This window comes from Vollenhovia emeryi, unplaced genomic scaffold (assembly GCF_000949405.1).
Source record: "Vollenhovia emeryi isolate VEMERY1.0 unplaced genomic scaffold, V.emery_V1.0 DF939126.1, whole genome shotgun sequence".
Taxonomy (NCBI): Eukaryota; Metazoa; Arthropoda; class Insecta; order Hymenoptera; family Formicidae; genus Vollenhovia; species Vollenhovia emeryi.
In genome coordinates, this window is record NW_011967240.1 from 3,267,150 (window position 1) to 3,283,184 (window position 16,035).

At 37.7% G+C, this 16,035-nt stretch overlaps 4 protein-coding genes across 6 annotated transcripts; 1 reads left to right on the forward strand and 3 right to left on the reverse strand.

Annotated features, from left to right (window-relative positions):
* The first annotated feature begins 434 nt into the window (after positions 1-434).
* On the forward strand, positions 435-1,660 carry LOC105569043 (signal peptidase complex catalytic subunit SEC11A). Its single transcript, XM_012025180.1, has 4 exons — positions 435-637; positions 719-828; positions 1,168-1,317; positions 1,406-1,660. Exons 1-4 carry the CDS (start codon positions 590-592, stop codon positions 1,638-1,640), a joined length of 543 nt encoding a protein of 180 aa, XP_011880570.1. The 5' UTR covers positions 435-589; the 3' UTR covers positions 1,641-1,660.
* Positions 1,661-2,572: 912 nt separating this feature from the next.
* LOC105569042 (probable cytochrome P450 304a1) lies at positions 2,573-6,724 on the reverse strand. 2 transcript variants are annotated; one of them, XM_012025179.1, is made up of 7 exons: positions 6,577-6,724; positions 6,042-6,146; positions 5,706-5,878; positions 5,356-5,625; positions 4,701-4,987; positions 3,044-3,300; positions 2,573-2,898 (listed from the first exon to the last, which is right to left on the reverse strand). In XM_012025179.1, exons 1-7 carry the CDS (start codon positions 6,722-6,724, stop codon positions 2,720-2,722), a joined length of 1,419 nt encoding a protein of 472 aa, XP_011880569.1. In that variant the 3' UTR covers positions 2,573-2,719. The 2 variants fall into 2 exon arrangements, with proteins under 2 accessions (XP_011880569.1, XP_011880568.1); XM_012025178.1 differs by having other exon boundaries at positions 6,042-6,293; positions 6,577-6,723.
* Positions 6,725-7,788: 1,064 nt separating this feature from the next.
* Positions 7,789-12,075, reverse strand: LOC105569041 (probable cytochrome P450 304a1). 2 transcript variants are annotated; one of them, XM_012025177.1, is made up of 7 exons: positions 11,915-12,075; positions 11,374-11,478; positions 11,042-11,214; positions 10,691-10,960; positions 10,035-10,321; positions 8,203-8,459; positions 7,789-8,061 (listed from the first exon to the last, which is right to left on the reverse strand). In XM_012025177.1, the coding sequence occupies exons 1-7, from the start codon at positions 12,003-12,005 to the stop codon at positions 7,883-7,885; spliced, it is 1,362 nt and encodes a 453-aa protein (XP_011880567.1). In that variant the 5' UTR covers positions 12,006-12,075; the 3' UTR covers positions 7,789-7,882. The 2 variants fall into 2 exon arrangements, with proteins under 2 accessions (XP_011880567.1, XP_011880566.1); XM_012025176.1 differs by having other exon boundaries at positions 11,374-11,625; positions 11,915-12,074.
* A 1,090-nt stretch (positions 12,076-13,165) lies between these two features.
* On the reverse strand, positions 13,166-15,662 carry LOC105569044 (TELO2-interacting protein 2-like). The gene is made up of 5 exons (XM_012025181.1): positions 14,443-15,662; positions 14,236-14,364; positions 14,001-14,162; positions 13,719-13,925; positions 13,166-13,629 (listed from the first exon to the last, which is right to left on the reverse strand). Exons 1-5 carry the CDS (start codon positions 14,980-14,982, stop codon positions 13,357-13,359), a joined length of 1,311 nt encoding a protein of 436 aa, XP_011880571.1. The 5' UTR covers positions 14,983-15,662; the 3' UTR covers positions 13,166-13,356.
* Between the last annotated feature and the right edge of the window lie 373 nt (positions 15,663-16,035).

A 16,035-nucleotide genomic window follows, 5' to 3' on the forward strand; every position in this document is an offset into this window, starting at 1 on the left:
CCGGTACTTCAATGACATATTTTGCACACGTGTAGTTGCTAGCATGATAAAACAGCACGGCATAATTCTATCTCGATGTCTCCTTTCCTGTTTTACCATAAAAATCTGACTTTGCGTTTCGATTTTCTGCCACTCGACCAATGGCGGCGCGCGTGATGTTGACCACAGGTTAGAATAGGAAAAGTGGAGGTAACTGGCAGTTCTAGTAGTCAAAGAGTTATACCATAGAGATATAAAAAAAAAAATATATATATATAAAATATCTCTATGAATTATATTATGACATAACCCTCCATTTCTTTCGCTCCGGTAGCCAACAGGTCCATCCGTCTGCGTGCTACGTGATCCAGGTTTAACGGCTGTTCCGCTGGTTCTATCGATTCGCCGTTCCGCCGGTTCTATCGATTCGCCGTTCCCCCCCGTTCATCGTGTTTACGTGACGTGGTGCGTGGTGGTCGCGCGCACGGGCAGTGTGGCGCGGTGTGACGGTTGACGCGCGAGTGGCCCAGCCGGTCGTGTTCGAAACACAACAGAGCTGGAGGTAGAAATTCTCGATTACTGTTGACCGGCACGCGCTCAGCTCTCCACCATGCTGCAGTCGATATTCGACGATGTGCGGCGTATGAACAAGCGCCAGGTAAATCGGCCCTCGCGACGACTACGACGACGGCCACGGCCGCATATGGTGGATAATTACGTGTATCCCGTCTGATTTCAGTTTCTCTATCAAGTGCTGAGTTTCGGCATGATAGTCTCGTCGGCGCTGATGATATGGAAGGGTCTGATGGTCATCACCGGCAGCGAGAGCCCCATCGTCGTCGTCCTGAGGTACGGAGCGTACCTAACCTAACTCGCGTCTACGTGTAGCGCGCGCTCTCCTGGTTAATTTTTAACTTGGTCGCACTCGCCGAGTTGAAATCGATACGCCCGCTTTCGTGGACGGTGTGCTAGATGTGTTTTGCTGTAAAGGAGTAACGTTTCTCGTTATCGGTACCTGTGGCGTATAAAATATGGAGATTTATTCGTAAGAGGCTTGATAATAGCAAAGTAATTGGCGGATGATATGCATTGCGATAGTGCTTGTTATTAATTAAACGAGAAACGTCGATTGGTAGTGTGTGACGGACTGGCACCAACTTGGCGCTCATCAATCCCTTCCTTTTACAGCGGCAGTATGGAGCCTGCGTTTCACAGAGGCGACTTGCTGTTCCTCACCAATTATCAGGACGAGCCGGTGAGAGTGGGCGAGATCGTAGTTTTCAAAGTCGAGGGCAGAGACATACCTATTGTGCACAGAGTACTTAAGCTCCACGAGAAGTAAGGGCACTCGCGATGCGAGTCTTGTCGACACAAAGCGTAAATTTGACGGGGAAACCATTCTGAGATGTGTGCGTGAATTTTCTAGGGGTGACCAAAATAATACGGTCAAGTTCCTCACGAAAGGCGACAACAATTCCGTGGACGATCGAGGCCTGTACGCGCCCGGTCAGCTCTGGTTGACGCACAAGGACGTGGTCGGCCGAGCGAGAGGCTTCCTACCATACGTCGGCATGGTCACTATATACATGAACGAATATCCTAAATTTAAGTATGCAGTATTAGCATGTCTTGGACTGTACGTTTTGGTACACAGAGAATAAAGCTGCTCGGCAAGTTTAAACGTTTATGTTATGATAAATCTGACTTCTAGGGGAATGCGCAATTTACTAATCGTTTAGACAAAAACGGATATGTACACACAATGCTATATATAACGGAATACATTTGCGCATAAACTTGATAGCAAGTATCGAGATGTTCAGGCCAAAGTGCATTTCTCTGTACATACGTTTCACGTATTCGAAATAGTCTGAAAAATTGAATTAGAAGCTTTGCTAGAGCGTCGTGAAAATTTATACTGAACATTTTGCCTCGATTTTCACAGCAAAAATACGACACTCGAAACGAATACTCTATACTTGATAATAAAGGACCATCGATGATAAAAGTACGATAAGCGATATAACTTTCTCTGTTCTCAAGGGCTCGAGGCGCGTACTCGTTTGATTACTACGGTGATTATGAGAGGCATTATTTCTAACTGTAAACATGCAAATCACGCGCAAAGGTCTAGAAGAACAAAGTTAAAAAAAAGCCCCGGCATTTCTTTTAAGAAACATTCAAAGTTCTGTTTCTCAGGTAATTACACATTTGTAAAAGTGACGTCATTTATGGTCACTGTTCGTGATAAGAATTTATGGCACACATATAGCGTTTATGTATATATTAAACTGTCGTTTATTTTTCACCGCTTCTACTCGATAAACGCGGCAGTGATATTATATTAATATAAAACCCGAAAGGTATCAATTTTTTTGTAATTCTTCGTGTAGCACGTTGTAATTACTTTTATCTCACGTATGAAATAAATTTGTAATATTTGGGTACAATACGATACTATAAATCCCTCAGTTTTCTTCTTTTCGAATTGACCCGGTAATACGAGCGTGTTCGCTGATAGCTATCAGATAATCAAATTGAATTACTCATCACACGCGACTTACCAACATATGTCACATATCTAGCGAACATATGTTGTTACCAAACCAAAATTACTTGTTATCAAATTCATAACGTACCTTTACATCGGCATTGCGTAATAATTTGTGACTTACTCATCTAGCTGACGAGAAAGATGTTATTTATTTGTAGCTACGTATTATTGAGAAAATATCCAATATTAACGCAATTCGAAGCGTATCCACAGCTCTTTGGGCATGACGATTATGCCCGATTCCTTATCGTTAAGGCTCGATGGCTCACCCTCCACGAAGAAGAAGTTGAAGTTCTGTAATAGAACAGCCAGTGTCCCGAACAAGTTGTATCTGGAATAAGTTTCTCCTATGCACAGTCGACGACCTATACAAAAGCGTGGAAATAAAATTATTATTTTATTCTTAAATTTAATCCGATGGATGCCTCACAGATGCAAAGAAATTCAGCAAAAATTGCTCAATCTCGTTAGATGATATATGTATGTATGTATGTATGTATGGTGATTTACCGAAACTGAAGGGAAGCGAAAAGTCTTTGACTAATTGTCCGTTCTCCTTCAGAAATCTTTCCGGTCTAAAAATTTCAGGATCACCCCATAAGTCGGGATCGTAATGCAGTGCCGCCAAGTTAGTGACAACCGGTGTGCCCGCCGGTATATCGTAGCCTTTTAATGTGGTATTTTCCGTGGCCCTGTGAATTATACTGAGCGGTAGGAGTGTTTCGATTCTCATCACTTCTCGGATTATCGCTTCCAAATAAGGCAAACTGAAACAAAATGAGAATAGATCTGTATTGCTCAACATAGCGTAAATAAAATTGAGTCTATGCTAACATTTGAAAGCAATAGTAATACTTTTTACGTATAGAAACTGAATTTTCTATATGCAAAAAAAAACAAGAAACTGTCTTGTAGCGTCATGCAGTGTATTGCAATATCTTCTTTTGACAACGAAAGAATGTGAATCGCCAGTAGTTGATTAACGATAAAAAGAATTGTTAGAGGACTTTAGGCTGGCAGATGGTTTCTTTATTTAAATCCGACGTTTCGACCATATGGGTTGTGGTCCTCAAGGAATTCAACAGTCTACAAGTTTAATTGCAGGACATTGCAACTCAAAAGTATGTTGACCACAAAATGAAATCAACGCAAGTCAATACAAGCAGAGTAAAATTCTTTTCGAAAACTTACAATATTACGTCATTGATATTAAACTAAAAAACACAGGAGTTTGACATCCATTTCTGGGCGTCATTCGGAGAACTATGTTGGAAGGCACGTCCGATGCGATGCAACTACTACAATAGGACTAAAGTCTAACGGTGGTGTATAGGAGATACGAAGAACATTACAATAAATAAATAAATAGCTATAAACCGAAGTCAGAGTCACAAGGATTAAACAAGAATAAATAATGAATATGTTCAATAGTTAATTAAATATAGTTTCAGATCAAGATGCCGAGTAGGTTAGTATGTAAAATTTAAAATTGTATTAAGCTATGAAAACGATTACCCTTTTCAACTCAAACTTCGCTTTTATTATGCAGTTTAATTTTTTTACTGAAATGCAGAACGATAAGATAATTTAAATGCTGAAGAAGTATTGTCGGTCAGACAGAAGTATGCTAATACTGCATCTTCTTAGAAGTCGAGATAAAATTATTTTTTATGAAACTTAAGATAATCCACAATAAAATACATAATCAGTTTTAATAATACATAAAATTTATTGCGAAAAATATTACCTCAGCCAGAGTTTGAACCTGGACTTCCCTACACTCTAGGCGGACGTCTCAACCAATTCGACCACCGAGGCATATGATAATATCAGTCGCAATAACAATATAAAAATGTTGTTAGATTATACTGTCAGTAAAGATCATTAATGTTGTTAATCACTGCTGGCGACTTTTAAGAATATTCTCTTTAGATAAGCAGTTTGATTTTAAAAAGTAGTAATTTTTGTAGCTTTGCGTATCCATTGCTAAGATCACGAGACGCGATAGTGTCTCGCGCCAAGTATAAGCGTAGCTAGAATATCTCATATCAATGATCTGATTCTTGTTGTTTATTCATTGCTAAAATATCTCATACCTTATTGTTTACTAATAACATGATTAAAGAAGAATATTGCTTTGTCTCCTTCAAGTGTACTAGTAACTCACTGTTTTCTATCTTCCCACGTGGCCAATCGTCCGGTCCCGACAACGTTATCTATGTCGTTTTGTACCTTTTCCATAACTCTAGGATGGTGCATCAAATACTTAATAGTATGAGTAATAGTGCCTGGTAGCGCTGAAAAAGCCGGCATCAGTATGTCGATTAACAAAATAATCAATTCTTCGTCTGTGAAACTATTCGCCTCATCTTCATTCATTTTCTTTAGATAATTATCGATGAATCCACGATCATTATTCTTGTCGAAAGTGATTTTGTGAAACTCCAAATGTTTCTACAAAATAAAATGCAATCATATTTTTAAAATAAAATGTCCAAACATTTTATTTTATATTTATATTCCGTGTTTAACAATTACATAAAAGTTGTTAAATTAAAATCGTTAAGTATAAGACTTGACATTGAAACCGAAAATTTAAATTTATCTAAAATTTATTAAGAAAAAAAGCTTAAACCGCGTATCTCTTCTTAGTTTGATCTAAAAGTAAATTTAAATTCTAAGCAAGCCACCAAATAAATTGCTATACAGTTTAATCTTAAAATTTTGAGAACGTGTGATTTAAACGTAGTACTTAAATGCACATTTGACAATAACAAATTTGATGCGAGTTTTCGATTATACTTATTTGATATATAACTTGCCTGGATAATTTCTTTTAATATGTTGCTTCCCTTCATGTGATTTTTATAACCAAACATATTACCAAAATATTTCAAAAATTCATACTGAAAAATGGCACCACCTGTTGTATCGTTTGCGCTTTGAAACAACGTAACTGCACGACCGAAACGTAGCAGAATATCGTGCTCGGTTCTATCAAGTCTGTAACCGAACAGAATGTTCCATATGTTGTTACCCGACGACGCGTACAGAATGTCCGGGAAAAGCGCCAAGTTGCCCTTTAGTATTTCCTATAAATAACGAAATCTCTTTGTTTCTCTCCTTTTCTTCATTAGGTTTTTTCTATACTTTATTATAAGAACGGCTGTACCTTCTCTCCATCATAAACGGGTCCGTTCTTCAAGATATCGAGGAGTATGGACGTCTCATCCATGATTTCGCTCTCAAGCTTTTCCTGGCGTCGACCGAATCCAAAATCGCGCATATGACGAAGGGCAAATCTTCTCAGTTCGCTCCATTTGTCGCCGTCAGTAAAAAATATACCTACGTGCAATTTCATAACATTTATACTATATGTCGTTTTGAAAGTTCATTATTTATATTTTGGTAATCGTTATCGCGCAAAGTATTTTCATTAACGAAGAAACACTTATATATTGCAAGTTTATATCGAGAAAAGTGAACAAACAATTGTATTTTTCATTACCTAATTCCTTTCCGAACGCTCGATCTTTTATATGATGCACATTCGTAAGTCGCCCATCAAATTCACTCCTTGAGAGTACTTCTTTTATGCTTTCGTAATCGTTCACTATTATTGCAAAGTAATTACCCATATAGCAGCTGATAATTTTTGACTTCAATTTTTTCACATAATAATCGATGGTCAAGTGTGGAAACTTATAATTTCCCCAAAGCAATAGCAAGTAACATCCTCCTATCGGAAGTCTGATGATACCTGCCTCAGATCAGTTTTGTCAAAACGACAATTACTGACACCAAAGTTCATTGAACACAATTCAGATGCAAGTTTTTTATACATAGAGATGTTTGTTAGACATAAGAATAATATAAAAGTACAATAAAAAAAAGCTTTGACATAATTTGAGTTAGAGAGCATTCAATAGATGGTAATGATACAAACGATGCAATGCGATACGAAATTCTGTATTGAAGATTGAAAAAAGTCGAAATTGAAAAACCGTTCAGTAACTTAATTTATAAATCTTAACTTATTTTACCTGGAGGTGTATTAGGTGGTTTATCGTAAAGAAATCTGTATAGTTTATACACCAGAAGAAGGGTACATATGACCACTAAAAGCGGCGACATGATAGCACGAGAAACAAGTACTAAATGAGCACTTTTTAGATATATCGTGTTTTTCATTTGGTATCAGTTTGCGCAATCTCGGCGGAACAACAGGCGGAAACCGAAGCTGTACATGGTCATATCTAATTTGCTCACAATTTTAATTTTTTTGTCCAACATTAACTATATGATAGTGGTAGTAATGAAATATGACTCTTAAGATATTTTTCGGTATCATCACCAAAATAAGAAACGTAGATACGTAAACATTTCTAACTGCTTTTAATTATACTGGAAGATAAATGATTGAGTAATTAGCTTACAAAACAAATGTAGCTTTTGCAGAAGTATGAAACAACATGAAAGATACACTGAGAAAAGAAGTGTTGAATTAAAAGATGTTTCTTAATTTAACAAAATACTACGGTCAATGGCAGTCAGTTTGTAAAAATCACGTGCAATGTCTACAAAACGCGTATCGCTTGCCGCTCATTTCTCTGCTTTTGTCATTCTAACAATAAATGTTAACATCCCTGTTTTTACCGCTCTCTCCGCAAAGTGACGCACCAACCTCTTTAAATCACAGAAATACTTGTTAATTCTACAATATTTGTATATTTCTTTCCTTCTTGTAAATTAAACGTATATGATTTATCGAAATATATATAAATATTGTTGAATTAACAAGTATTTTTGTGTGTGTGTGTATATATATAAGTAAATTATATATATAGTTATTTCTTTCAATATATATATTTTTTGTGTATATTTGTATATATATAAATTATATATGTATATACAAATATACACAAAAATATATACATATTGAAAGAAATAACTTGTGCTTTAAAGATCAATAAAAAAAGACAGTTAAAATGTAAAAAGCAAATATACAATTCAACAGTACGCATTAAATTTTACAAGTTATATAAGAAATTGTAGTGAGTAGAGAGAAGAGTGGTAAACTAATCTGTGAAATTGTGGAGTTATTACACGATTACCCAACAACTACTTCATTATCAGTCGCGAATTGTGTAATCGATCAATTAAGAAGTCGCGTGTGTGCGTGATCCCGTAGCTCTTTTTTTTCGTAATCACTTATCGCAAAAAGTATGTCATTGAAATAAGTGTATTCTAGCAGAACTGTCTGCAAATAATCGTATATTGATATTTTTACATCACAAATAAAATATCTAAGTACCTATTGCTAAGTACTTATTGAGAAAATATCTAATATTAACGCAATTCGAAGCGTATCCACAGCTCTTTGGGCATGATGAGCATGCCCGATTCCTTATCGTTAAGGCTCGATGGCTCACCCTCCACGAAGAAGAAGTTGAAGTTCTGTAATAGAGCAGCCAGTGTCCCGAACAAGTTGTATCTGGAATAAGTTTCTGCTATGCACAGTCGACGACCTATACAAAAGCGTGGAAATAAAATTATTATTTTATTCTTAAATTTAATCCGATGGATGCCTCACAGATGCAAAGAAATTCAGCAGAAATTGCTCAATCTCGTTAGATGATATATGTATGTATGTATGTATGGTGATTTACCGAAACTGAAGGGAAGCGAAAAGTCTTTGACTAATTGTCCGTTCTCCTTCAGAAATCTTTCCGGTCTAAAAATTTCAGGATCACCCCATAAGTCGGGATCGTAATGCAGTGCCGCCAAGTTAGTGACAACCGGTGTGCCCGCCGGTATATCGTAGCCTTTTAATGTGGTATTTTCCGTGGCCCTGTGACTTACACCGAACGGTGAGAGTGGTTCGAGTCTCAACACTTCTCGGATTATCGCTTCCAAATAAGGCAAACTGAAACAAAATGAGAATAGATCTGTATTGCTCAACATAGCGTAAATAAAATTGAATCTATGCTAACATTTGAAAACAATAGTAATACTTTTTACGTATAGAAAATGAATTTTCTATATGCAAAAAAAACAAGAAACTGTCTTGTAGCGTCATGTAGTGTATTGCAATATCTTCTTTTGACAACGAAAGAATGTGAATCGCCAGTAGTTGATTAACGATAAAAAGAATTGTTAGAGGACTTTAGGCTGGCAGATGGTTTCTTTATTTAAATCCGACGTTTCGACCATACGGGTTGTGGTCCTTCTCAAGGAATTCAACAGTCTACAAGTTTAATTGCAGGACATTGCAACTCAAAAGTATGTTGACCACAAAATGAAATCAACGCAAGTCAATACAAGCAGAGTAAAATTCTTTTTGAAAACTTACAATATTACGTCATTGATATTAAACTAAAAAACACAGGAGTTTGACATCCATCTCTGGGCGTCATTCGGAGAACTATGTTAGAAGGCACGTCCGATGTAACTACCACAATAGGACTAAAGTCTAACGGTGGTGTATAGGAGATACGAAGAACATTACAATAAATAAATAAATAGCTATAAACCGAAGTCAGAGTCACAAGGATTAAACAAGAATAAATAATGAATATGTTCAATAGATAAATAAAATATAGTTTAAGATCAAGATGCTGAGTAGGTAGGTATGTAAAATTTAAAATTCTATTAAGCTATAAAAACGATTACCCTTTTCAACTCCGACTTCGCTTTTATTATGCAGTTTAATTTTTTTACTGAAATGCAGAACGATAAGATAATTTAAATGCTGAAGAAGTATTGTCCGTCAGACAGAAGTATGCTAAATACATCTTCTTAAAAGTCGAGATAAAATTATTTTTTATGAAACTTAAGATAATCCACAATAAAATACATAGTCAGTTTTAATAATACAGAAAATTTATTGCGAAAAATATTACCTCAGCCAGAGTTTGAACCTGGACTTCCCTATACTCTAGGTGGGCGTCTCAACCAATTCGACCACCGAGGCATATGATAATATCAGTCGCAATAACAATATAAAAATGTTGTTAGATTATACGGTCAGTAAAGATCATTAATGTTGTTAATCACTGCTGGCGACTTTTAAGAATATTCTCTTTAGATAAGCAGTTTGATTTTAAAAAGTAGTAATTTTTGTAGCTTTGCGTATCCATTGCGTATCCATTGCTAAAGGCCTTCACACATAAAATTCCGTAAGACCGTAAAACGTAAGCGTAAGAAAATCAACAGGTTGGATTTGCTACTGCTTGCGTCATTGCTTTACGTTCTCGACTGTGATTGGTCGATTTTCTTATGCTTACGTTTTACGTCCTTACGGAATTTTATGTGTGAAGGCCTTAAGATCGCGAGACGCGATAGTGTCTCGCGCCAAGTATAAGCGTAGCTAGAATATCTCATATCAATGATCTGATTCTCGTTGTTTATTCATTGCTAAAATATCTCATATCTTATTGTTTACTAATAACATGATTAAAGAAGAATTGCTTTGTCTCCTTCAAGTGTACTAATAACTCACTGTTTTCTATCTTCCCACGTAGCCAATCGTCCGGTCCCGACAACGTTATCTATGTCGTTTTGTACCTTTTCCATAACTCTAGGATGGTGCATCAAATACTTAATAGTATGAGTAAGAGTGCCTGATAGCGATATAAAAGCCGGCATTATTATATCGATTAACAAAATAATCAATTCTTCGTCCGTGAAACTATTCGCCTCATCTTCATTCAATTTCTTTAGATATTTATCGGTGAATCCACGATCATTATTCTTGTCGAAAGTGATTTTGTGATACTCCAAATGTTTCTACAAAATAAAATGCAATCGTATTTTTAAAATAAAATGTCCAAACATTTTATTTTATATTTATATTCCATATTTAACAATTTCATAAAAGTTGTTAAATTAAAATCGTTAAGTATAAGACTTGACATTGAAACCGAAAATTTAAATTTATCTAAAATTTATTAAGAAAAAAAAGCTTAAACCGCGTATCTCTTCTTAGTTTGATCTAAAAGTAAATTTCAATTCTAAGCAAGCCACCAAATAAATCGCTATACAGTTTAAACTTAAAATTTTGAGAACGTGTGATTTAAACGTAGTACTTAAATGCACATTTGACAATAACAAATTTGATGCGAGTTTTCGATTATATTTATTTGATATATAACTTGCCTGGACAATTTCTTTTAATATGTTGCTTCCCTTCATATGATTTTTATAACCAAACATATTACCAAAATATTTCAAAAATTCATACTGAGAAATGGCACCACCTGTTGTATCGTTTGCGCTTTGAAACAGCATAACTGCACGACCGAAACGTAGCAGAATATCGTGCTCGGTTCTATCAAGTCTGTAACCGAACACAATGTTCCATATGTTGTTACCCGACGACGCGTACAGAATGTCCGGGAAAAGCGCCAAGTTGCCGTTTAGTATTTCCTATAAATAACGAAATCTCTTTGTTTCTCTCCTTTTCTTCATTAGGTTTTTTTCTATACTTTATTGTAAGAACGGCTGTACCTTCTCTCCATCATAAACGGGTCCGTTCTTCAAGATATCGAGGAATAAGGACGTCTCATCCATGATTTCGCTCTCGAGCTTTTCGTGGCGTCGACCGAATCCAAAATCGCGCATATTACGAAGGGTAAATCTTTTCAGTTCGCTCCATTTGTCGCCGTCAGTAAAAAATATACCTACGTGGAATTTTATAACATTTATACTATATGCCGTTTTGAAAGTTCATTATTTATATTTTGGTAATCGTTATCGCGTAAAATGTTTTCATTAACGAAGAAACACTTATATATTGCAAGTTTATATCAAGAAAAGTGAACAATTGTATTTTTCGTTACCTAATTCCTTTCCGAACGCTCGATCTTTTATATGATGCACATCCGTAACTCGCCCATCAAATTCACTCCTTGAGAGTACTTCTTTTATGCTTTCGTAATCGTTCACTATTATTGTAAATTTATTACCCATATAACAGCTGATAATTTTTGACTTCAATTTTTTCACATAATAATCGATGGTCAAGTATGGAAACTTATAATTTCCCCATAGCAATAGCAAGTAACATCCTCCTATCGGAAGTCTGATGATACCTGCCTCAGATCAGTTTTATCAAAACGACAATTACTGACACCAAAGTTCATTGAACACAATTCAGATGCAAGTTTTTTATAGATTATAGAAATGTTTGTTAGACATAAGAATAATATAAAAGTACAATAAAAAAAAGCTTTTCTACATAATTTGAGTTAGAGAGCATTCAATAGGTGGTAATGATACAAGCGATGCAATGTGATACGAAATTCTGTATTGAAGAGTGAAAAAAATCGAAATTGAAAAAAAAGTTCAGTAACTTAATTTATAAATCTTAACTTATTTTACCTGGAGGTGTATTAGGTGGTTTATCGTAAAGAAATCTGTATAGTTTATACACCAGAAGAAGGGTACATATGACCACTAAAAGCGGCGACATGATAGCACGAGAAACAAGTACTAAATGAACGCTTCGTAGATATACTCGTCCTTTTTCATTTGGTATCAATTTGCACAATCTCGGCGAAACAACATATGGAAACCGAAGCTGTACACGGTCATATATAATTTGCTGATAATTTTAATTTTTTTGTCCAAGATCATTAACTATATGATAGTGGTAGTAATAAAATATGACTCTTAAGATATTTTTCGGTATTATCAGCAAAATAAAAGATGTAGATACGTAAACATTTCTAACTGCATCTAACTACTTGAGTATATATAAATATTGTTGAATTTGCGTAATCTGTATTACCTAGATTCCTGCTTTTATTATACTGGAAGATAAATGACTGAGTAATTAGCTTGCAAAAACAAATGTAGCTTTTGCAGAAGTATGAAACAACATGAAAGATACACTGAGAAAAGAAGTGTTGAATTAAAAAATATTTCTTTAACAAAATACTGCGGTCAATGGCAGTCAGTCTGTAAAAATCACGTGCAATGTCTACAAAACGCGTATCGCTTGCCGCTCATTTCTCTGCTTTTGCCACTCTAACAATAAATGTTAACATCCCTGTTTTTACCGCTCTCTCCGCAAAGTGACGCACCAACCTCTTTAAATCACAGAAATACTTGTTAATTCAACAATATTTATATATACATTTCGATAAATCATATATGTTTAATTTACAAGGAATATATATATTTTTTTCCTTCTTGTAAACATATGATTTATCGAAATATATATAAATATTGTTGAATTAACAAGTATTTTTGTGTGTATATATATATATAAATTATATATATATACAAATATACACAAAAATATATATATATTGAAAGAAATAACTTGTGCTTTAAAGATCAATAAAAAAAGACAGTTAAAAATGTAAAAAGCAAATATACAATTCAACAGTACGCATTAAATTTTACAAGTTATATAAGAAATTGTAGTGGGTAGAGAGAAGAGTAGTAAATTATTCTGTGAAATTTTGGAGTTATTACACGATTACCCAACAACTATTTCATTATCAGTCGCGAATTGTGTAATCGGTTAATCAAGAAGTCGCATATGTGCGTGATCCCATAGCTCTTTTTTTTCGTAATCACGTATCGTAAAAAGTATGTCATTGAAATAAGTGTATTCTAATAGAACTCTCTGCAAATAATCGTATATTGATATTTTTACATCACAAACAAAATATCTAAGTACCTATTGCGGTTCGCTTTTATCTCTGAACTATAGAGGTTTACGGGAATATAATATTTCTATCAGCGCATTTTCACACACATCACATAGAATACACTTGTATATACAAATACGCGACTGCCACACGTTTCACAAATTATTCGAAATACTTGATATCGCCGCCCTGGCACACCACTGGCAGGCTACTGCTGAGTACCGAACGCATTCGATCGTCCTTAATTACTGTGTAGCCTACATTCGGCGATAACTGGTACAACATGGAAATGCAATCCTCCAGATTCTGCACGATTGCTCGATCGAACACCGGCGTCACCGTCAGATCGAAATGTAACTTCAGGAATATGGTGTAAAGCGGGGTGCAGTGCGCAGCCACTCGCAGGCGGAACATCAGGAGGAATGTCTTTGCCATCTAAACGAAAGAGAAATGCAAACCGAGGTCAACATCCGTTTTAATTTGTGTCACATTGTACGGCGTAGTGCCGTATTTCAAGCCTGTACCTCTAATGTCGCCTTTAATGTCCGTAAATCCGTATGATTTTCGCAGTAGTCGGCCAGTATGCGGACGAGCGCTCCGCACCATTTGGCACAGCCTATATTTGTGATGAGATGAGGTAAGCTCAACATGTATACGTGCCGTAATTCAATGTTCTGCTCGAGTCCCATGTTCTCTATCAGGATAGCGAGAACCTCGTCACGCGTTGTCCACTGCAAGGATGAAAATTGTTACACACAGTGGCACTCGAGATCGGGTCACCTGGTAATCTCGGCGAGTAACGTTACCTCAAACAGATTTATGGTATTATCCCAATGTTCCATGGTAGCTAAAAGGCTGGCCATGCAGGAATACAAAGGAATAACGTATTTCACTTCCTTCCGATGGGTCAAAAGTTTCAACGCGTGGTAAATCAGCTGGGCATACCCGGAGTCTATCAGTCCCTTTTTCTAAAATATTCGCCACGTTAATGTACACATATCAAGTACGCTGTATGCGCGCATAGGAATAAACTCTTGTTACCATGTGAGAGTGCTGTATAATCTGGTAAATACATTCCAGGCCTATCAGCACGTTATCGGGGAAATAGTCGTCGAGAATAATTAATGCGGTGGGCAGGACATCTCCGATATAATTGAATAAAACTGGTTTCTGTGGAAGAGAAGAAAATATGTAGATATGTAGCCGCGTGATATACAAGGTGAGAATCTGGACAAGAATTGGACTCACTTCCGCCTGCTGCAGAATCCACCTGTAACACGCCACGGCCGACGGATAGGTTTTCCAGGTGTCCTTTAGTAATTTAGGTCTTAACGTTAGCAACAGGTCGCGCAGGTTCTCATTCTCCGACAAGAATTGGGAAGCGCTCTGACACGCGTACAGATCACAGAAATCAGCGAGTAACTCTTTGGCGATGGAGACACACTCGGCTGTGTTCCAGACGTTCCTTTCGCCGTGCTCTCCGACGAGCAGCAACAGGTTCATGCCGAACGTCCTAGCCATCCCCGCGGCGTTGTTCAGCTGCAGGCGCTTCTCCCTGCAACTGCTGGAGATATGTTGCAGCATAGACCGGACGTTGCCCAAGTTTCTCTCCACAACGAGCCTGTGCTCCCTGAAGTCCCTCTCCTCGCACGGGCGCTCGCTCCCGACCGTTCTCTGCGGCGCGAGGCTCCTCTGAATCAAGTCCACGCATGGCGGCCACGAGGAGTTATCCTCGCAGAAGTCGCTCCTGATCTTCAGGATCTCCAGCTGCCGCAGCAGATCGTCCATTATGTGCGGATATCGAGACCGATCGAACAGTATCCCCCGGCGCCCTCGCGAGTCCTTCTTTCTAGAGGTGTCTCAGATTATTTTGCAAGTCACTTTGCAGAACGACCAGCCGCCTCGGCCGTTTGGCCAACATTCTGCCGGTCGAGTATCGAAGCTCTCGATCGCCAAGTTGATCGGTCCGTTAGCAATCGTGGGTGGATCGCCCTAGGATCACGTTCGACGTCAACTCGACTGTTGATCTTGCGAGAACGATCCGTCGGATCGAAGACAATCGCGACAACCTCGAAGCGAGGTTGTCGCTACCGCGCTCTTTCTCTCTCTCTCTCTCTCGAGGACTGTACTTGCCGAGGCTGCAGCGCCTGCACCGGCCCGGACGTCCACCGTCGATCGGTCCGGTCTCGGTCGTCGACGACGATCAGCGCAGCGCGACGCAGTTTGGACTGGCTGGTGGGCGCAAATGGATGCGGACTTGGACGGCGGACACGAGCGGGTGGACGCGCGATCGTCGCACCGGGTTCGAGCGGGCGGACGCGAAGCGGATGCGCACTCACGGGTACATGGGAGGCTCCGTATGCCCCCACATTAATAGCTGGGTACACGGGGAACGCGCAGCGCCCGAAAGTCAACTCGAAATCATGATGTATTTATGACATAAAGTGGCGTTACGTTTGTAATTCGCACGATATCTCGCAGGCGCCCGCGATCGATACCTCGACGCCGGCGATACTTCCAATCGCGATCTTCATTCGAGACTTCTTCGAGGTCCACTAAAATTTGCACTTGGTGCGTGTCTGCGCTGTGCATTTTGACATCCAATTTAGATCTCTGCATTGTGTGACATTAAAATGTGATTGCATTATAAGACATTTACATTATCAAGACTATCATATTCGTCTATTGGTTCGACGTGGCCGGATCAGCTCGCGGTAGAGCTGAGAGCCGAAGTAACTAGCTAGAAGAAGAAGAAGAAGAATCCAATTTAGAAAATTTACATTGTCTACTTGAGAAAAGTCGATGTCAATATCATGCAGATAATTTATTTTAATGCAATTT